The sequence below is a fragment of the Phascolarctos cinereus genome, unplaced genomic scaffold (assembly GCF_003287225.1).
Source record: "Phascolarctos cinereus isolate Bilbo 61053 unplaced genomic scaffold, phaCin_HiC Scaffold_7;HRSCAF=346, whole genome shotgun sequence".
NCBI lineage: Eukaryota > Metazoa > Chordata > Mammalia > Diprotodontia > Phascolarctidae > Phascolarctos > Phascolarctos cinereus.
In genome coordinates this window covers 54,196,972-54,219,839 of record NW_027556180.1, presented here as the reverse complement: position 1 = coordinate 54,219,839, position 22,868 = coordinate 54,196,972, and the positions used below count along the sequence as shown (strand labels likewise).

Genomic DNA, 22,868 nt, shown 5'->3' with positions numbered 1-22,868 from the left:
CAGGAGATGGAGCACGGTATGAGAAGCAGGGACAAGGGCAGTTTGCATTGAAGAATGCAAGAAAGAGGGGCAGCTAGGTGGTGCAGCAGATAGAACACCGGCCCTGACGTCAAGAGTACCTGAGTTCAAATCTGGCCTCAGACCAAACACTTGACACTTACTAGCTGTGTGACTCTGGGCAAGTCACTTAACCCCAATTGCAAAAAAAAAGAATGCAAGAAAGAAGTAATCAATGAGGATGGAAAGATAAGTAGACACAACGTAATTCAGGGAGCCAGAAAGCACTAATAACTAGTAGGATTGGGAAGGGCTTCCTAAGCACCTCAAAGGAAGCAAAAGATTCTGAAAGGCTGAGGTGAGAGGAGAGGCCAGCTGGTATATAAAGGCATGACAATGGAATGTCATGTTTGGGGAACTTGAGGGGGAAAAATGCCAACTACATATGGAAAGGTCAGCAAGAATGTGAAGGGCTTTAAATGTCAAATACCATGACTCTCCCATACACCTGTGGGCTTTTCTTATTTAAATGTTTCAATTTTTTCTTTGTATACTATCCTAAAAGGTACTAAAAATTCTTAAGCAGGGGAATGATATGGTTAAGCTTGTGTTTTCAGAAGATTATTACTGTGGCAGTCATATGGAGGATGGATTGGAGAAAGAAGAGATCAGAAGCAGGGAAACCAATTAGAAGTCTATAACAATAATCCAGGCAAGAGAAGCTAAAGACCTGGAAAAGGGCTAATAATGGTCTTGTGAAGTAGAAGAAGGGATAGAACGGCAAACATGTTGGAGAGGTCAAGGCAACATGTCTTGGTAACTGACTGGTTATGTGAGAGAGAGGCAGGGTTAAAAACGTTCTTGCAGTTGCAAAATTGGAGGACTAAAGGGAGAGTGATGTTCTCAACAGAAACAGGGACATTTTGGGGAAGGGTGGGTTTGGAGGGATAGGTAATGTATCCCATTTTGGGCACACTGAACTGAAGATGCTGAGAGTGCATTCAGGTGAGGATATCTAGAAGGCAGGCAGTGATATGGGGCTCAGAAGAGCAATTAAGGTTGGATATATAGTCAGTCAATTAGCATTTATTCAGTGTCTACTATACGCTAAGTGCTAGAAATACAACCAAAAGTAAAAAAAGAAACAGTCCCTGCTCTCAAGGACTTCAGAGTCGAATGGGGGAAACATGCAAACAACCATGTACAAACAAGATATACAGGGATAAACTGGGGGTGGTCTCAAGGACAAGGAAAGGCTTCTTGCAGAAAGTATGACTGCAAGTGAGGCTTGAAGGACACCAAGGGAGACAGAAAGTGGAGTTGAGGAGGGAGTTCTAGGCACGAGATAGCCAGAGCCAGCTCTTGGGAGGTGGGAGATGGGATGTTACGTGAGGAACAGTATGAAGGTCAATGTCACTGGACCGCTGAGTCTGTGAAAAAGAGCAAGGCATCAGAAGCCTGGAAAGGCTGGGAGGGGCCAGGTTATAAAGGGCTTCAAAAACCAAAGAAATTTTATATTGGATCCTGGAGGCAATAGGGAGCCACTGGAGTTTACTGGCACATCAGTTCAAAAGCTGAATGGAGGATGGGTTGGAGTGGAGAGATTCTGCGTCATCTACAGAAAGCTGGTAATTGTTTCCAGGGGAGCTGATGAGATCATCAAGGGTGAGGTTATAGAGAGATGTGAGAGAGACCAAGGCAGAGACATGAGGGACAACAGTTAGAGAGGTGGAAGAGGAGTGATGACCTACCAAAGGAGAGTGAGAATGAGCAGTCAGACAGGTAGGAGAAACAGGAAACAACAGTATGATAAACAGGGTCAAAGACTGCAAAGAGGATGACGAAATGTGAAAAAAGCTATTGGATTTAGCAATCAAGAGGTAACTGGCAACCTTGAAAAAACTGTTTCAGTTGAGTGTTGAGGTTAAAAGCCAGATTGCAAGGGACTGAGGAGGGGAAAGTAAGGATGTGGAGGCAATGATGGAGTTGAGAGAACAGGGAGTTTCCTCTAGGCAGCTGAGAATTTGGAATCACAGAGATGAGGAGAGAACTTTGCTAGCCATAGGACAGATGAGGCTCCTACCCTCAAGCATTCTCTGGTGACTGGAGGGCAGTGCCAGTGTACTTTCTCTCAATAATAACTGCAACAGAACATTAAAGTTTGCAAAGGGCTTTACATAGGTCATCCCGATTGTTCTTAAACACCAAGTGTGTGAGGTAATCAAGTCCCAGGGGCCTGACAACTCAAATTCAGCGACAGTCCCTTTGTCTCATCTTAAGATAGGAGATGATACACAATCAGGTAATACCTTTTACATGGAGTAACTTTGGAGTTAGTTCCTGAAATTCTTAAGTATAGAACATCTGGGTCTCATAACTGTTAGAGAAAATATTGGGGACATAACTTGAAATCCAATACAAGAGCTGATTTTAAAAGTAATTCTTCCTGAAAACAAATTCAGTAATTCCCCCTCCCAAATGTAATGACATTATCTAGAATACAGCTAAACACCTGAAAGGAAACAAAAGCTTCTCTGTACTCCACATATGTGTCACAATAGTCAATAAATATTTATTAAGTACTTACTCTGTGCCAGGCACTGAGCTAAGCACTGGGAATACAAATGAAAGGCAAAAGACAGTGTCTGCTCTTAAGGACCTTAAGTGTTTGTTAGCTGAGAACAGGCAGGTGTTCTGAAAATGACCGGAACTGATAGCTGACAGAGACACACAGACACTATACTAACACACAAGAAGTATAAAAAGCAGACAATTCCAGCATTTAGTACATGGGTAATTGGTGCTGCCCTATACACAAAGTCTTTGAGGACATCCCTACTTTAAAGCACAATACAATAAATTATAATCCTGATGATAAACCATGAAAAGGATTAACTATGTCCAGTCTATTATTTTACAATAGAAATGTAATTTTAGAAAGATTTAAACCAAATTTTCAAGTCTGCTTCTGAGAATCCTTGATTTCCTTTACAACTCGGCTCAAGAGCCCTTTTATACATGAGATCTTTCCCAAAAGATCCAGTCCTGGTCTCTCTCCTAAGATCCAGTTCTATTCTCACCAACTGCCTAGAAGACATTTTGAACCGGACCAAAATCATCCCAAATTAAAAATGTCCAATACAAAATTGGTTTCTCCCCCTTGCCCATATCATACTTTTCCCAAATTTCTCTATTTCTGTCAAATAGACCACCATCTGTCTAATTACCCAGGTTCTCACCCTCATCTCCTCATTTTTCAATCACCCCATATACCCAAACAGTTGCCAAATCTTGTTCCTTTCACATCTTCATGCCCCTTTGTTCACTCATCTAGCCACCACTATAGTTCAGGCCCTCATCATGCCTGGACTACTCCCATAGTCTAACAACTTTAGGACCAAATAAAAACTCCTGCTTTGCCTTTAAAGCTCTTCATGACCTGGCCCCGACCTACCTTTGAGATTTATTACACTTTCACTCTCTTACAAACTCTATGGTCTAGTTAAATGGGCATTATTACTGTTCCTCATACATGGCACCTCATCTATCTTGTATCTTTTCACAGGCTGTCCCACATATCTGGAACACACTCCCTTTATCACCTCTGCCTCTTAGAATCTATCATTTCCTTTAATAGTTAGCTAAAACATCACCTTCAATATGATGCCTTTTTTGCTCCCTCAGCTGCTAATGCCTTTCCCCCGAAAAGAATGGAAGCTCCTGAAAGGCAGGCATCGTTTCATTTTTGTCTTTTTATTCTCTGTATGTAGCACAGTACTTGGCACATAATAGGGACTAGATAAAAATTTATAGATTGATAAAAGCGGTGAACAAGTTATTTTAAGAATTTTCTATGTTGGATACTGTGCTAGAAAAGTGCTTAAAAGAGAGACACACATATTCTACTCTCACCGTCATTTGAAAAGATAAACATTTAGCAGCATTTGAGCCTGATGTCTTTGCTACCATCCAGTGGTGATTACTTAACTTGTATTCGCAATCCTCAGGGATTTTGCGTGTCTTCTCTTGGGTGAGTGATACAAGTCAGCATGTCTAAAACTGAACTTAAAAACTTCAACTGGTGCCTTTTCCAACTTTCCTATGTAATACCACTTTCTCATTTAATGTGAACCTTTACGTCCCGTAGAACATATGCTTCTTGGGGACAGGGACCCTTATTTAGTCCTTGTTTCCCCAGAGCCTGGCAGAGTACATGATACTCATTAAAGATCTAACAAATGCTATCTTTACCTTTCCCTCACCTCACACATCAGGTCAGGTACCAAATCCTAACTGTTTTTAGCTCTGAAAGGTCTCTTTTTCTCCTGGTCTCTTTAATCCCTTCCAACCATCCACCTAGTTTAAGGCCCTTGTCTCTTGTTCCTGTAGCTTCTGGTAGCCTATTTTAACAGTTTCCTGGCTGCTCCTCCACACTGCCATGCAGGCAATCTTCCTGATGGACCACTATTATCACATCACTCTTCTCCTCCAAGCACTCTAATGTCTCCATGCTGCTTAAGGGAGAAAGTATTAACTGATCCTGGCATTCAGCCTGCCTGCCGGGTCTTATGTATCACTGCTCTCTATATTATTGTATACTTCAGCTAAATTAGAGCATTTTCCAATTCCTGTTCTTAGGCTGCCTTCTCCCAACTTTGCCATTGTGCGTGCTGTTTTCCCATTATTAAAATGGAGTTTTTAGTCATGTCCCCACAACTCTGTACTGAAGTTGCCAGCAGTTATTAACACAGCATAGCATTATCAAAGAAAATGTTATAACTGGATGTTAGAAGAATATAATATTACGCTAGTTTCATTAAAATAAAACAACATGCATTTTGGGAGTTGAGTCTGAAAACAATGAGGAGTGTTTTTCTCCAAAAATTCTACAAAAAAGCAAAGATTTCTTGGATCTGCAAGTGTCACCATCTTGCAACTTGCTGCTACGTTATCATTCATGTGGCTGGAGACAGCAAAGACTTTAATTTCTTCTCAAACTTAGAGTCTGATCTTGCTGTTATCCATATATTAAGGTTTCTTTGGGAAAATGAGCAATCCGCTCATTATGACTCCCTTGAAACAAGTTGTTCTGGACAAGACGGTTATCAACTCAGATTATAATTTCTCATATATATATATATATATATATATATATATTATATATATATATATATATATATATATATATATATGTACACATACACACATATATACATATATATTATATATATATACATATATATGCATATATATTATATATATATATATACATATATATATACACACACACAGGTGTTTAGCAAATATTCTTTGATAATGAATGCATAAAGAAAATAACCAAACTTCCACAAGACCACAATGAAGTATATATTATACTCAGCAGACACTGAGATAAATGGATACAATGCAAAACAGGATTCTAGGTTACTGAAGGGTTGAAATCGAGCTTAGGTTACATATTATCAAATTCTTTGCCTTTTATATATACATATATATCTCCACTTTCTATTTATTCATACTAAGTGTATACTTATTTGTCTAAGAAATGCATTTTAAATAGAGGCAGTGGAAACTTTGTAGCATACCCACGTAAAAATAATAGTAAAATTATTTAAGAAGTAACAAATATAAAATAATGAGGTGACACCAGATGATAACGTGATTTTGGCTGTATCACTTTGGTTCCTTTTGGATATCAATCAACAAGCATTTAAGTGCACTATGTGTCAGGCAATTAACTAATAAGTACTAGTAATACAAAGAAAAATCAGAAACAATCCTTGCCCTCAAGGAGCTTATATTCTAACAGGGGAGACAGCAGATACACAAATTTATAATAACATTATGTGCACATAACAAAAGTTCAATGAATACTTGTTGAGTATTTGATTAAAGCCAAGAAATGTGCATTTCTAGTATAGTCACTCTTACACTTTTACCTATCCACTGCTTTATTACAAAAGAACTTATGTGGGCATTATTGACAAAAAATTTGCATGTTTCTAAACATTATCTACATCACGCTTTTCATTTGGGGTACTAAATTCTCATTTGAGACATAACTGGATTAATACGTATTTAGAAAATTTAATTAGTTCTTGTTTAATCAAGATTAAAATGAAAAACAAAAAAGACATAAATTAACAATCTTATAATCTAGGTTGGATAAGACTTTTATTGATTTTGGTCAAAGGCCATTGCAAGATTCACAGAATAGAATAAACTGTAATCTCTAAAATAAGACCAAAATTAGTATAATAATTGAGTTTCTAAGTGTAAGAATAGGCAACATTTTAGAAGTGATTCCAAAAAGATATATCAAGAATTTATGGACTTTTTGGGGGATGCAATGGGAATTCAAATCTGTGAATTAACTTGTGTAAGAAATTTCAAATGTGAAAAGAAGGCAGATACAGTCGTAAAAGAACTGCCTGGATGCAATAAAAGATTGAGTGTCATACCTGTGGTTATGTAGCTATTATGTGTTAGAGGCAGGATTTGAAAAAAAGTCTGTTTGACTCATGGGAGGGATCTCTACATCATGTTACCTCTCATACAATGTTTTAGTATGTCTAAAAAATTTATTCTAAAACCAATACCTTGTTTAACTTTGTTCTCTAATAACTATTCATACTGAATCAGATCACCTTTGGCTTTTCAAATAATTCAGAGCTGTCTAGCCCCATTGATCTTACGGTAATTATATTTTTAAAAATTAAAGACATAAAAGAAAACTGAATTATACATCTAGACCCTATGTTTGCTGTAAATGATGAATCAAAGGACTTAGAGAATCTTTATACCACACTGTGGAAAGGTTATGATGTTACCCAAATCCCAGGATTACTAGTAACAACATGTAAACATGTTTATTTAGCTGTAATACAAAATAAGTCACTTGCAAAATTTTGCGAATTGTCTTTTAGTTCTGTTGTATGTCATTTACTCAATCCCATTTATTGAAAATGTGTACCTTGCACTTCTCTACTTCTTCTTCAATTTTCTCAACAATAGCAGCATCCAGAATTTGTAAATCACAAGATGAGCGAGACAAAGCACTGACAGGATGCGCCTTTAGCCACGTAACAATTTCTTGAACTTTCTCAGCACTACATTAAAAAAAATTCATTATTTTTCTTCCAGAGATAAAAGTGTTCTCAGGGATTATATATCATTGCAAATTACAACAGTCTCCAGATTTATGATCTTAAAGTTAATCATTTAATTTTATTCTGGAGACAGAGATCCAATACAAACTTGGAAATGTCATGTCCTAAAACCAAAATCAACATAACAGAAATCATATCTTAAAAACATTCACTGAATACATGACATGAAAAAGATCCCATTAGCGTTATGACTAAAACATAATTTATTTTACTTGAAAAATGAAAGAGATTTTATAATTAGTCTTGTCAATAAATGAGACCACTGATTTGAACTACTGCATCATTAAAATGGCACAAAAATTACATACCCATTCTCATTTTCACCAGGCCAAATGTCATCTTCATAGAACACGTCTTCTTGGCTGTTCTTAGCTATGTAACTAAAGAGTTCTGGTACCCTACCAACAATAACAAAATGAATTTTAATTATAGTGCTCCTCTCCAACCATCTGTTCCCAAGTGCCACAGATGACTGCTTGCTATAGCTAGGGAACTTATAAAGAGATTTAAAAGACTTGAGAGCCAGAACATTGTCACCATGTGTTCAGAAAAACCTCTACAGGTAGGCTGGTCAAAGAGTAAGGCTGATAAAGCTCAAAGAACTTGCAATATTTAGCATTCTTCAATCATAATAATGATTCATACATGTGTACAAGTGTGAATAAATGGGAGAAAATAAGATTTTAGAGTTTCGTTATCTTTAAAACAAAGCTGAGAGATCATCTTACCATAACTCTTACAGTGATAATTATAACATTAACTTTCTCCAGGATCCACTCATATATGTTTAAATCCTAGTCTAATTTATACTTATTACTAACAGAAAATTTCCAATTTACCTTTCCAGAAACAAATTTATATGACTGCATATATAAGAATGAAAGAAAATAATATGAAATTTGGTATCCCAGTGAAACAAATATACACATATATATATTTAAAATTTTTGTAAAAAAATTTAAAATCCTATGGTACTTGAAAACTCGAAAAAATTATTTTGAAAGTTAGTTGCTGAAAATAAGTTCTGAAAATATTACTTATATGGGGAAAACACGTCTAACACATGAGATAAATTTTTAGTTTATTGCAAACTCAAAACTATAGTAGTAAGCATCTTCATTCTATTCCTTAACCCTCTCAAATGGTTAAAAAAAATCAATTATCAATATTTATTATGAGACTATTGTGTGCAGAGTTCTGGAATGATTATATCATTTAGTTTATCAGTAAAATTTAAATTGTCAGGGAATGAAAACTTTAAAATTTCATATGAAAATTAACATGCTGATTTTAGTAAACAGGTGTCCACTTTACAATTTCTCAGATATCTGAAAATATTAAAAGACTTGTCAACATATGTAAATGAACTGTGTTCATAAAACATGTAATAAAACTAACAGTTGATATTTATTTGAAAAACAATATATATTATCTCATTTAATCCTTATAAGCTCCTGAGTAAGTACTACAGACACTATTAGATTCAATTTATAGATAAGGAAATTGAGGCTCAGAAGGGCTAGGTGACATACCAAAAGTCTCACAGCTACTAAGTTCTAGATTTGAACCCAAGACTCCAAGTCCAACACTCTTTCTATAACATCACATAGGAGGTGATATACATAGTATTAGTATGGTAATTGGGAGATTTGGGTCTCTTCAACTAACTAAATATATAACTCTGCACAAGCCATAATAACTTCTTGGCTTCAGTTTTCTCATTTTTTGGACATTTCAAAGGTTATTTTCAGTATTAAAATTTTATAATCCCTTAAGGTCCTAGAAGACCAGAGAGCTATTATTTATAAAAATGAGGATAATTCAGATATAAGACTGAAAAAAATCATTGTAAATAATATGACAAGTTTTTTTTTTAAAGATTACAATTAAATTCTACATCCTAATTTTTTTCTATGAGATTTATATCTACTGAAGCAAAGTTCTGGCTTGGAAACTCTTACCATCAAGAACAGTACAGCTTTGAAGATGTCATGGAATCTATAGCATAGTAATTTAAAGTACTTTATTTCTCATTATTTTTTCTTCAACATTAACTATGGTCACCATTCTCTCTATTTTGACACATTGAATGATGTAGCCACCTGCGATGGTGGTTAAGGAAAATCAAGTTATGTTTTAAATGCTTGTATCTCTTTTAAAACCAAAGAACTGAAATCAGTTTGACAAAATGAATTAATGACACTAAATCCTACGGTTGTGGGGAAGAATATGAAGAAGGACCTCATGAAACACTACCTCTCAAGGTACTCTGCCAGGAGCTGCTCCACAGCACAAGAATACATCCATTCATTGCCGACTTTTTTGGTGTAGCCAGGAACCTCTTCATTCTTCTTATTGAACTTCAGGTTCAATCCCACATTGGCTTTGTGGTCTCCATGGGGACTGTTTAAAAACAAACAAAAATGGCATATTAATTTTGATGAGGTAACAAATTAAAATTGTTTCCCAATCTCAGAAAAGTTTGGCTTTAATTCTAGGTTACTTATTGTGGCAAATATCGGTTCAAAGTTGAAGGAAAACTCCAAAAGCTGAACCAAGTAAAGCACAGATAAAACAAGAGGCAGGGAATTGAATTATATTAAAAAAATTTAATTAAATTTTATTTTTTCATTCAACAAAAATCTTTTCGACCGCCATACCTCCCCAAAAAACCTGCTACAAACATGTACAATCAGACAAAATATCTCCAAATTGGCCATGTAAAAAAAAAAATCTCACTCCGCACTCCGAATTCATCACCTCTCTATTAAGAGGTGGGTAGGATGTTTCATTGTTTAGTTTCTCTAGAATGTTGGTAGGTCATTGTGCTGACCAGTTTCTAAAGTTTTTCAAACTGCAACGCTATTGTTATTGTATACTTTGTTCTATTGGTTCTGCTCACCTCACTCTGTACCAGTTCATATAAGTCTTCCCAGGTTTTTTTGAAAATATCCTGGTCATATTTTCTTATAGCAAAACAATATTCCATCATATTTATATACCATAACTTGTTCTTTTTCATAGGCAATCGATAAGTACCCACTGTTCCAATTCTTTGTCACCACAAAAAGAGCTGCTATAAATATTTTTGTATAGCCTTAATTAATGTTTTGCTTAGGACTAATCACTCTCCTTACCCTCCCTTTTCCTTTCTGTTTCCCTTGAGTGAAATGTATTTTTAAAAAAACTTTTTCTTTATTTTCTTTTTTCCTTTTTTTAATTAATTTAAATTGATTTGTCAACAATCACTTCCATATGCTTTTAAGTTTTAATTTTTTCTCCCCCTCCATTCCCACCTCCCTCCCCAAGATGGTGCACAATTTGATATAGGCTATACATAAAAATTCCTATTAAACATATTTTCACATTAGTGATTTTGTAAGGAAGAATTAGAACCAATAGGAGGAACCACCAGAAAGAGGAAACAAAACACAACAGAAGAAAAAAAATAGCAAATAGTATGCTTTGATCTGCATTCAAACTCCATAGTTCTTTCTTTGGATGTGGATAGCATTTTCTATCACGAGGCCTCTGGAGATGTCTTAGATCCTTGTATTGCTGACAAGGGTTAAGTCTATCAATATTATTCATCGCACAACGTGGCTGTTAACTGTGTACAACATTCTCTTGATTCTGCTCACTTCACTCAGCATCAGACCATATATGTCTTTCCAGGTTTTTCCGAAGTCTGCTTGCTCATCATTTCTTATAGCACAATAGTATTCCATTACATTCATATACCACAACTTGGTCAGCCATTCCCCAACTGATGGGCATCCTCTCAATTTCCAATTCTTTGCCACCACAAAAAGAGCTGCTATAAATATTTTTGTACATGTGGGTCCTTTTCCCATTTGTATGATCTCTTTGGGATACAGCCCTAGAAGTGCTATTGCTGGGTCAAAGGGTATGCACATTTTTATAGCCCTTTGGGCAAAGTTCCAAATTGCTCTCCAAAATGGGTGGACCATTTCACTACTCCACCAAAAATGCATTAGTGTTCTAATTTTCCCACATCTTCTCCAACATTTATTGTTTTCCTGTTTTGTCATGTTGGCCAATCTGATATGTATGATGTGGTACCTCAGAGTTGTTTTGATTTGCATTTCTCTAATCAATAGTGATTTGCAGCATTTTTCCATATGACTATAGATGGCTTTAATTTCTTCATCTGAGAACTGCCTGTTCACATTCTTTGACCATTTATCAATTGGGGAATGACTGGTAGTCTTATAAATTTGACTTAATTCTCTATATATTTTAGAAATGAGGCCCTTATCAGAGACACTGGTTGTAAAAATTCTTTCCCAATTTTCTACTTTCCTTCTAATCTTGGTTGCATTGGCTTTGTGCAAAAACTTCGATTTAATGTAACCAAAGTTATCCATTTTGCATTTCGTAATGTTCTCTATTTCCTGTTTGGTCATGAATTCTTCTGTTCTCCATAAATCTAATAGGTAAACTATTCCTTGTTCTCCCAGTCTGCTTATAGCATCAGCCTTTATATCTAAATCATGAACACATTTTGACTTTATTTTGGTATATGGTATGAAATTTTGATCTATGCCTGGTTTCTGCCATACTCTTTTCCAGTTTTCCCAGCAGTTTTTGTCAAATAGTGAGTTCTCATTCCAAAAGGTGGGGTCTTTGGGTTTAATCAAATAATAGATAACTACAGTCTTGACTACTGTGTCTTGTATACTTAACCTATTCCAATGATCCACCACTCTATTTCTTCGCCAGTATCAAGAAGTTTTGATGATTGCTGCATTAGAATACAATTTAAGATCTGGAATGGCTGGGCCACCTTCCCCTGCATCTCTTTTCATTAGTTCCCCTGATATTTTAGACCTTTTGTTATTCCAAATGAATCTTATTATTTTTTCTAGCTCTACAAAATAATTTTTTGGTATTTGGATTGGTATGGCACTGAATAAGCAAATTAGCTTAGGTAGAACTGTCATTTTTATTATATTAGCTCGGCCTACCCATGAACAACGATGTTTTTCCAATTATTTAGACCTGACTTTATTTGTGTGAAAAGTGTTTTGTAATTGTGTTCATATAGTTCCTGGGTCTGTTTTGGTAGGTAGACTCCTAAACATTTTACAATGTCTACAGTAATTTAAATGGAATTTCTCTATCTCTTGCTGTTGGGCTTTGTTGGTAATATATAGAAATGCCGATGATTTAGTGAAATGTATTTCTGCCCCCAAGTCTGTGTGCATGTGTGTGTGTGTGTGTGTGTGTGTGTGTGTGTGTGTGTGCGTGCGCATGCGTATTCTTCCTTCCTTTGGCTATTTTGGATAAGAATGAGATTCAAATGTCAGTCTTTCCTGTAATCCCCTCTCCTTGTTTGTGTAGGCTTCTTGTGCACCTGGATTATGGAAGATGATTTTCCTCATCCTTCCCCTCCTTCACCCCAATGAGAGTATCATATTTCAATGTCTCTATGTCTTTAAAGTGATAACAACTATATCCTACATGATCCTGAAATGGCTTCTTGGAACTTGAATTCTTCCTTTTTGGCTGCTTACACTATTTGTTTCTTTGACCTGGAAGCTTTGGACTTTGGTTATGATGCTCATTTTGGATTTTTTTTTCAAGAAGTGACCAGTGGATTCTTTCTGATCATCTTTGCCCCCTAGTTCTAAGAGATCTCCGTAGTTTTTTTTTTTAAAGGCTTCTTGAAATATAATGTTAAAATATAATGAAATATAATGCTCTTCTTTTTGCTCATAGCTTTCAGGTAATTGAAATAATTATTTTTTTTCTCCTTGATCTGTTTACCAGTTCAGTTGTTTTTGCTGTGAGATACTTTGTTTTCTTTTTTTTCTTTCAGTTTTTTTTTAAACTTTGTTTTAGTTATTTCTTGTTTTCTCATGGAATCATTAGTTTCCATTTAGTCCATTCTAATTTTCAGGGGGTTTGTGACTTAGGCAAAGTTTTTTACCTCTTATGTCAAACCGTTAATTCTCTTTCCAGTTTTTTCTTCCACAGCTCTCATTTCTTTTCCAGTTCTTCCTCCAGTGCTCTTATTTAATTTATAATATTTTAAATGCTTTTAAAAACTCTTGATTTAGGGGGCAGCTAGGTGGCGCAGTGGATAGCGCACTGGCCCTGAAGTCAGGAGTACCTGAGTTCAAATCCAGCCTCAGACCAAACATTTGACACTTACTAGCTGTGTGACCCTGGGCAAGTCACTTAACTGCAATTGCCTAAAAAGAAAAAAAAAACGGGGAAAAAAACCTCTTGATTTACTTTCCCTAGGAATTCTAGATAAACTTGTGCCCAACTTGTGTTTTTCTTTGAGACTTTGCTTACAGATGTTTTAGAGTTATTGTCTTCTTCTGGGTTTGTGTTGAGTATCTCTGCCACCATGATAGTTTTCTTGTGATGAGATTCTTTTTTTTGTTTGTTCATTCTTCCAGTCTACATCTTGATTTCAGACTTTATATTAGGATCAGGATCTGTGAACTTAGGGAGGGAATGTCTGTTGAGCTTGTGTCCTCTAGGGTCTTGCTGTTGTTTTCTTGGGAAACTTGAGTGTTATATTATTCCAGGATCTCAAGATGAGGTCAGGCTAGGTCTCTAAAATCTTTCAGTGTTCCCAAAGTAGTCTGATCCATGGAAAACCTGTCCTCCTTGTCCAGGCTCTGCAATCTCGTGATTTACATTTGGTTCTGAGTAACCTACATACCTATGCGAAGGTTCCAGTAGAGTGTTCATGGACTTAATCTCTATCATTTCAGAGTGACAAAACTGTAGCCTCCCCTTTGGTCTAGGTTTCCTATCCTGCTTATTCTACTGCAGAGTTCAGACTAGGCTAGAGGCTAGAAATAAAGATTCCTGTTCTATTCCTGGGAAGTCATATAGCTCCTGCACGCTCCTTGCTTAATACATAGCTAAGGGACATGACCATACGTCATTACGTAACACCACTCCCAGATGCTGGTCCTATCCTCAGACTGCCCTAGATCTGTTTCGAGTATTGAGTGACATAAGATGCCAGTTGGCACCAGTTCCTGTACCCTGTGCAAGATAAGGCTCATCTTACCCTTGTGCTGGATCCAGGACCTCTTCTTGCTTATGCACAGCCTCTCCCTGGCTAGAATGCTATATCCTTGTTCTTGGCTAGGCCCTCATCTCATTCCATTTCCCACCCCTAAGTTCTGTCCCAGTGTCCACAGACCTCTCTACTTCCCACTGCCAACCTGAGAAGGAAAAATGATTCACTGTGATTTTTTTTCCCCTTGGATTTTCTAATCAGGACTAAGTCTGCTGCATTTTTTATATCTGTGTGTGTGTGTGTGTAGCTTGACTGTACTCAACTGGAACTCTTGCTGCTACTCCTTCATTTGGGCTCCACCTTTCAAATGTCATTTTTAGGACTTACAAACACTCTGATACCTTTTTTCAAGGTTCAATTAGTTATCTATTCTAGTTAAGAATTATCTCTTTTGGACAAGGCATTTCATAGAAGTTGAATTGGATGAAAAATCAGTTATCAGAGCTGAGTTAAGAAAAATTACAATTATATTTTAAATCAGTATTGAAACATTAAATATTTCATTTTGCTTCCATCTTATAATATTAATTATTTTTCTAAAAACTTACTTTTTCCTAGATCCTCTTCCAATAAAAATACTTCCTGTAAACCTTGAAACAAGGTATCCACTCACTCCAAGACGACTGGCCAAAACATATCCAGGATTGTATTTTATAGAATATTTCTTTAAATACAAAAATAAAAAAAATCATTATGGTGCAGGGCAGAAACATATAAGTGCTTTAGATTTTTTCCTTTGCCTTTAATCTCTAAACTTATTTCAAAGGGGAGTAAATCTATCACTACACCCTTCGGCTATATAAATGTAGGTATTGTTAAATGCAGCTGACCTATTTAGAAAAAAACTTGCATGGAGATTTTTTGTTTTTACCTCTTATTAAATACTGTGTTTACAAGAATTAAAAGAAAACATGAAAATATCTCTCTCTCTCTCTGTATGTGTATGTATATATATAGATATAGACAGAGATACAGATATAGATATAGATATGTATATATAAGAAAATAGAATTAAATTTTATTTATGCAAGGGAAGATACAATGCAGATAGTTTGGCCAAAAATAAAATACTACCAGTCTATACATTTTTTCACTAGGCAAAAAACTGTATTAATCAGCTCTGTTACAAATAGAACCTAGCCCCTGACATCAATGATAACAACAATAATAATTTTATATCATGATGTAGTTTGCAAAGAGCTTTTATCATAACAACTCTGTGAGGAAGGAAGTGCAAGTATTATTGTCCCCATTTTATAGATAATGAAACTGGCGTTCAGAAAAGGCATCTCTACTGATGAAAACAACACACTCAGAAACTTCATTATCAGAGGTAGCAATAAAATAGGAACATAAGAGATTTGTTCCAAGAGATATGGAGATTACCTTATGATAACCACTCACTAAAATAATGACAAATGTCCTATAAAATAAAAGATACACTTGTGAGTCTCAGGGCAAAGGAAGGGAGAAGTGGCTTAGAGGAAATAGAAGAGAGGATGAGGTTGTGTTCAGACAGAGAAAGGAATGGTAGCAATGATGTATAATAGCCATACTATCTGATGCAACCACCTGGATTGCTGATAGAGAAAACAAGATCATGGCCACCATAATCAGGTAAAGGGGAGCCAGATTATGACCTCATGTAATGATGTCCAACCCAGACAAGCTGTCAAAGCATTAAATCTGAGGGAGGGTGAGGGAATAGGTGATACTAGGGAAAGGGGGTATAACTGTTTGTTATCATGTAGCTATCTGTTTATCAATGAACCCTTTCCTATAAAAGTCCAGAAGGAAGAAAGGAAGGAGAGATTAGAAGAACATTTAATCCTACTGGAAGAAGGATCCACAAAAGGGGTGTTAATGAAGAAGAAACTTCATAGCATAAAATCTGCTCCACAGTTAGCCTTGTTTATCTTCAATTGGCAGCAGCTCTACTAAAAAAAAAATTTTTTTTTATCCTATAAGGTTTAAAATGGAGGGAACTATGCTTTGCAAGATTTATTAAGTTTGATCTTTGAATCTGGTCAATTTTTCCTGGAGAATTTGTTAGTTATGACAACTCTGCACAAGTCTGAACTAATAATCTTCACTGAAGGTTTGCATGGGCTTCTGAAACATGAGTACTAAACAAGTACTGTATTTTCTTTTAAAAACTGAATTAGTTTTAGGAATCAAAGATCTCAATCATTAGGAACCAAAGTCATGGGATGGAAATATTTTTATATTTCTAATATAAAAGATATATGTTATTACACAGAACAGTTCATTTGTTAGAGAAAGCTACATAAGAACAATTTAACTACCTTTAACATCTCTGAAGGTCATTTGCTACTTTAACATCTCATAAACTAATTGAAAGAGTGTTTGTTCAGACAAGGTGAATGACTATACTCACATGCTGGTTCTGTATTAAGGCATCAAGATGAGGTTCACATGGAATGTTGAAAACCACACGAATTCTACCTTCTGCGATTACATCCCCTGAATCCTGAACCTTTGGGGGAAAAAAATAAAAGTTTGTTAAAGATCTTTCACATTTTACTTTTCACCTAAATTAAAATATAAGCCATATAATTTTTAAAATGTGAAAAGAGAATGGAAATAGTAATAAATAACTAGAACTAACTTCGCCTGTGCAGCCATAGTAAGGAGTCCCCAGCATAAAGACTGTACTTCTAGGTGGAAATAGGTCATCCAATGTTTTGATGTTAGAGAAATGTGTCTCAAAAGAACTAATATCCTAAAAACAAAAATATAAAAATCAATATGAGTAAAATTTTCTAAAGAATTTTAGATTTTTGTTGTGGGTTTTATCCATGATTATTTTTCTATGAATAATACAATCAGATACTGTAAAAGAAAAGAGGCATCATGTGTCTTTTAAAGTCCATTACTGAATATTCAGAGAGTAACTATACCTTAAGGTTACTGCTAAAAAAGGTAATTTTATGTTTACTAATTTATTTACGCTTATTATTTTGGGGGAGGAAAATACATTAACAGTATGCAAACCTTAAAAAAAAAAGTAAATGCATGGCTGCAAATAGTGTTTTACATTTTAGAGAAATCTGGCTACCACTGGCTAAATTCTGTCTTACCATCCTATCTAGAATGTCAGCAATTCAGGAAATGTCACATTCATAATTATAAATCATGAAGTTATTTTTCCATTTCAATACCTTATAAAAAAGGTAACAAGATTTATCGTTTTCTTTATGTAGTGTGCAATACTAGGCATCAAGAAGAGACTGAAGTCTAAAAGGAGCCTTACCTTGACAACAGTTTGATATACAAAAGGAAGAACTTGTTTTGACCACTGTTTCTCCAGATGAACCTCACCATTTTGATTTAATTGATACTTATGACCGGTAAGTAACTGAGCATACACAACAACAGAAGTTTCATTTATTATTATTCCTTTTCTTCTCTGGTAGCTAAAAGGGGGAATACAAGGGAGAAACTTATATATGTAAATAAGTTGGGAGTAGAACCCAGTCCCTGTCCAAAACTGTTTTAACTGGATTAATAATTAAATCCCCAGAAAACCTGTATAGAAATTCGTGAATAACTATGGATATGTTTCATGTTTTAGGTATTTATGTTTTTCTGCTGTTACCTGATCCTACTCCAAAGGATGCATGGCATATTGTGAATAAATAAGAATTACACGGAATTCTTACAGGTAAAAGAAAAAACTAAAATAAATTTATATATATATTTATATTCTTATAATTATTGTTAAGATACCTGTATGTAGAAAAAGGCAGCAGCAGAATAAAACTAGTAATAGTTAAAAAAAATTACAGCTACTATGCTTTTAAAACTGTGTAACATTTAATTTGAACATGTTTTACATTTTAAAAAATACATTACAAATTACAGATCTAAATTTACCCAATACTTAATTTATACATTGACTCAATTTATAAAAAACAATTTCCAGAAGCATCATACTTGATGATATGTTTTGATATTGTCTAACGCAATATTAAAATTGTACCTGAAAGAAGGAAAAAAAAAATCAAGACCAATAATTCTAATGCAGATACAAGGATTTGCTAAAATACCAGGCATTTGAAAATATAATCTCTTCCCCTGTGTCTTGATGACCCATTCTATTCGATGTAAAGCAACAAACACTTTGTATGTATCTATGGGTCTACTATGGTCAAGACACTGTAAAGGAAAAAGTGAAACACCCCTATCCTCAAAGACCTTCCTGGGAACATGTAACATGTATATGGATAAGCAAATGTAAGGTAATTTGAAAAGGGAAAGAATATTAACAATTGGGGGAAAAGGAAAGATTCAACATAAGAGGTAACCTCTGAGCAGAAAGCTTTGAAGAATTCTAAGAAGCATGGGTGAGAGGAGAGAGAGTATACTTCGGGGAAGAGGGCACAAGGCTATGCGAAGGCATGGAGATAAGAGATTGAATGCAAAATTCAGGGAACAGCAAGTACTGAATTTTGGCTGGAATTTAAACTGCATAAAAAGAAGGAATATGAGATAAATCTGAAAAGCTGAGTTACAGCCAGACTTTGGAGAGGCAACAGAGAGCCACTGAAGATTTCTGAAGGACAGTCAGACAGACTTATGCCTTGAGAAGATTATTTTGGTGGCTATATGGAGAATAGGCTAGAGAAGACAGAGGATGAAAGCAGAGAGAATTATTAGGAGGAAAAGAGGTTACAGACTAAATTAGGATGGTGGCACTGTCGTGAGAGTAGAATCAAAACTTGGAAACCAACTAGACTAGAGATGAGGGAGGGTGAAAAGTGAAAGATGATCCTGAAGATGAGAATTTAGGGAAATGGAAGGACAGTGACTCCTTCAAGAGAAAAAGTAAAGTTTGGATAACAGATTGTCGGACAACAGATGGAATTCCTAACGAGGAATGCAGGTAAAGATTATCTAGTAGAAAGTTGGCAATAAAGGAATGGATATCAGTAGGTCAGGATCAGATATATAAATCTTGCAAATATTTAAGTAGAGGTAACTGAATCCATGGGATGAAATCATTAGGGAGAGAAATTAGAAAAGGGCACTGGATAGAGCCACAGGAGGAGAGCCAGAAGTGAACAATATCACTTCCAGAAGCCAATGCAGTAAAGTATCTAACAGGAAAAGGTAATTGATAGTATTAAAAAACTACTAAGAGTTTAAGAAAAGACCACTGGATCTAACAGGTAAAAGGCTGTTGATAACTTTGGAGATTGTGGTTTCAGCAGAGTGGTATCATAAAGAAGTCAAGCTACTTTGGGTTCAGAACTGAGTGGAAGGTAAGGAAGTAAAGGTGAATATAAAACTTTTTTTCCTAGGAGTTTGGCTATGAAATGGAAAAGGAAAAATAGGATGATGGCTTGAAGGGATGGCTAGGTTTTGTGAAGGTTTTTTTTTGGAATGGTACAGACCTGGGCATGCTTGTAAGCAGAAATGAAAGAGTCAATGTGCCAGAGACCGGAAAAATTAATTTTAGTGTAGAGAGGCAAGAGAAAGAGACCAGGCTATCACAGGTTGCTGGGGGAATTCTCTAGCCGCATAGCTATTGCTTATCTGCATAGAACAGAGGGGCTGCTGGGGTAAGTTTAAAACAGTTTTCTTACCACAATCTCTCTCAATCCTTTTTCCATTTGAGGAAGTGAAGCCCTGGAGAGATTTGCCTAAGCCAGGGGGTTCAATAAGTCTTAAAAACTAAAATGAATTTCTGGACATAGGTTAGGTAACAGCTGAAGTGAGAAAATCAGGTAAGCCTGTAGAAGACAAGGCAGTTAAAAGGAGTTCAGCTCAAAGAAGAGCTCAGAAGAAGAAAATCAGTTAACGGAAGAGTTCTAAGAAGAGTTCAAAGGGCAGATCTGATCTTAGTTGAGGCCTTGACCTTTGGTGCAACCTGGCTGAGCAGAAGAGCTTCCTAGCCATTGGTTAAGAGAGCTCCATAGCTACTGGCTGAAGATGCTGACTGAGAGCTGTCACTTTTCCAGAAGGCCAAATAATCGCAGCACTGATGACTGAGGCTCTAAAAGAAAACTCTGGGAACAGACTGAAAAAGCTGCGTCTTCTCTGCAGGAAAAGGCTCATGAAGTGCAGGATGAGGGTGACAGAGGTGGTTAAAGAGCTACAACCAAAGCACTGCCAGAGGATGCTGCCAGAGCGTACCGGGGCCTGAAAGAGCTAAAGATCATGACTATCAGGAACAATGGAAGGTAGAACCAGGAAGGGCAGGGCAGAAAGCAATGGACAGCAACAACCTCCAGCAGAGAAGAGCATAATGGTATCAGTAGGAGTCAGTGGGGGCTCTGCGGCATTCAAAGTGTGAGCTGCCCCTCAATGCGGATACGCTGGTCACAGCATCCCCTCCATCACTGGACGCTTGTGCAAGCTATGGTTTGGAGTGGGTTCTGATCCACAAAATATTTAGAACCTGGAGCAGTTAACTGGGGGCCCAAATTGGGGTAGGAAGGGGGGGGGTGTCGCCTACAAGCTACATTAATCACATACCCAAAATGACTAAGAAATATTCACACTGCACATACAGAAATATGCTGATTCAAACTTCTAAAAATCTTTCAATGGAGACAACACTAAAGGGATAAGATCTCAGGCAAAAAGAAAACTAAATTCAAGAGAAATTATGGTTATTAGACTAGAAAAATAGGTATAGGAAAATGGCTTCTCTCAATTTATAGTGTGCCAATTTCAGCAACAGTGTATTGTGAGTAGTTACTATAAGTAGCTCAAAATGTTAGAAACCAAGTTTTGCACTTTAGGGAAAATGAATAATATGTAATCACCACCAGCAGCTCATTCATAATTACATTTATTCCAGATAATTCTTCATTCTTCTTCTGAGCAAATAATATGCGTTTTTGTTCAGTATTCAGTATAACTATTAATGAATAACCTGGTGAAACTGATGAAAGAATGGTCATGTTTTGGTTCTGTAGTATCAAAATATAAACTTCATAACACTTACTGTTCTGAAATTGCTTGTACTTCTTTCACCCAGTTAGACTGCTCTTTATCACCAACATGAACCACTTTAGTTGGTGGGACAGTTTTTCCCAAGTAAAGCTTCTGAGTTCCCTGAGTTTCTTCCAAGTAAAACCTTCAAAATCAAAGCAATGAAACAGATATGAAAATACTAGTTTAATGTGGAACCCTTAAGATAACTCCACTGCTTCAGATGCCAGTAAGACTATATGATGTGAAGAGAACAACCCACTTTTTATTTACCTGGGAAGCCCTGTTCCACTCCATTATGATTCCACTAACCTATATGAATGAGAGAAATCTTTTAAAAAAAATTAGTCAAGTTCATATTTAACACTTTCTCAAATGCTATAAAGTGTACATAAACAGTTCTCATAAGAAGGAGACATATCCTTGAGGTGAAAGATAAATAAGACCTAAGGGAAAAATGACCTAATTTAATGCTTGATTGAAAGCTCAATTTAAAGAAAAAATAGTGAAAATTTTACTTAGACCAAGACAAAGATTCCCTTAAAAAGGGCAAATATTTAACCAATTATATAGAATTTAAGCCCATCCAAGAGTGGTCAGTGTAGGCACATTAGTTTCATCAGGAGTCACTCTTCCATTCCCTCTCACTAGAATCATCTGTGAATTTACAGGTAGAATTTCCTTTTTTAAAGCTAGCTCCATCTGTCTTTCAATCAACAAGCATGTATTAAGTACATACTGGGCACTAGGAACAAAAAGATAAAAATTAAATATCCATTATTCTCAAGGAACCAGAGAACTGTCCACCAGAGAAGGCACTAGGCAAAATGACTTCCTTATGATAATTTGTGATGAGAGCACAGACCTCTCTCTTCTCCAATTTTCTTAAAATTTGCTTTTCTGTTTCTTGAGGTAAGATATCCAGGTTTTTTAATTGGTCACGTTCTTCCAGGAGTCTGATGATTCTTAAGTTCCTTCTGTATATCCTGTCAAAGTCAGTTGCTTTTTCTCATAAAGAATCAAAACATTCTTTTAATGTTGTTGCCTTTTGCTGCTGCTCTGTAAAATTTCCTTACACTTAAATATATTTGTGTTCTGAATATATAATTTTCTCTTTCTGAGTCTTCTTTGGAGTGTTTACTATGATTTGTATTCTGTTGTTGATTTTTTTCATTTGCGCATCGACAGCTTTGATTTCCAACCTAATTTCATTCCTAATTTTTTAAAAAAAGTTTTATTTCTCTCATGAATAATTTTGAACTTTCCTCCTGCTGTTCTATGATCACTGGGGAAAGTCCCCAAAATTCTATTCTAGATCAGAGAATTCTGGAATTTCTTTTTTTCTTATTTACTCTCCCTTCAGTTTTTATATGAGTTTCTCAAATGGTTGTTGTATCAAGGTTTTCCCTTTGATCTTTTGGCATTTCAGTCGTTCTTCTGCATTCTTTGTCTCTCCCCTTTTCCTTTGTGTGGTCAGGCAGAATCAAAGTCACTGCCACTGGGAAATTGGTTGGAGAGCTGTTTATTTATACCCTTCAGAACATTTGAGAAAATGTTAAACATGAACTGCACTAATTTTAAAATTGCAAGATATCTTTCTTATTCATGTGTTTCAAAGAATCATAGTAACTGCGCTTGGGTGGGGTTTCCCGTCCACATAGTGCACTTTT

The 22,868-nt window shown here is 35.8% G+C and overlaps 1 protein-coding gene across 7 annotated transcripts in view; it reads right to left on the bottom strand.

The window, feature by feature from the left end:
• Positions 1 to 22,868, bottom strand: part of XRN1 (5'-3' exoribonuclease 1) — a 98,723-nt gene that overhangs the window by 31,978 nt on the left and 43,877 nt on the right. For 6 of the 7 annotated variants that reach the window (XR_002321426.2, XM_020970919.2, XM_020970922.2 and 3 more), the window contains 8 exons: positions 21,212 to 21,343; positions 17,510 to 17,672; positions 16,865 to 16,978; positions 16,634 to 16,732; positions 14,784 to 14,899; positions 9,423 to 9,569; positions 7,475 to 7,564; positions 6,971 to 7,106 (listed from right to left, as the gene is read on the bottom strand). Coding sequence is in view for 6 of the 7 variants with exons in the window: in XM_020970919.2 (XP_020826578.1) it covers positions 6,971 to 7,106; positions 7,475 to 7,564; positions 9,423 to 9,569; positions 14,784 to 14,899; positions 16,634 to 16,732; positions 16,865 to 16,978; positions 17,510 to 17,672; positions 21,212 to 21,343 (997 nt within the window). In the remaining variant the exon portion in view is untranslated. Of the gene's footprint in view, positions 1 to 6,970; positions 7,107 to 7,474; positions 7,565 to 9,422; positions 9,570 to 14,783; positions 14,900 to 16,633; positions 16,733 to 16,864; positions 16,979 to 17,509; positions 17,673 to 21,211; positions 21,344 to 21,471; positions 21,511 to 22,868 lie in introns of those variants that run through there. The other variant, XM_020970924.2, reaches the window with a different exon arrangement.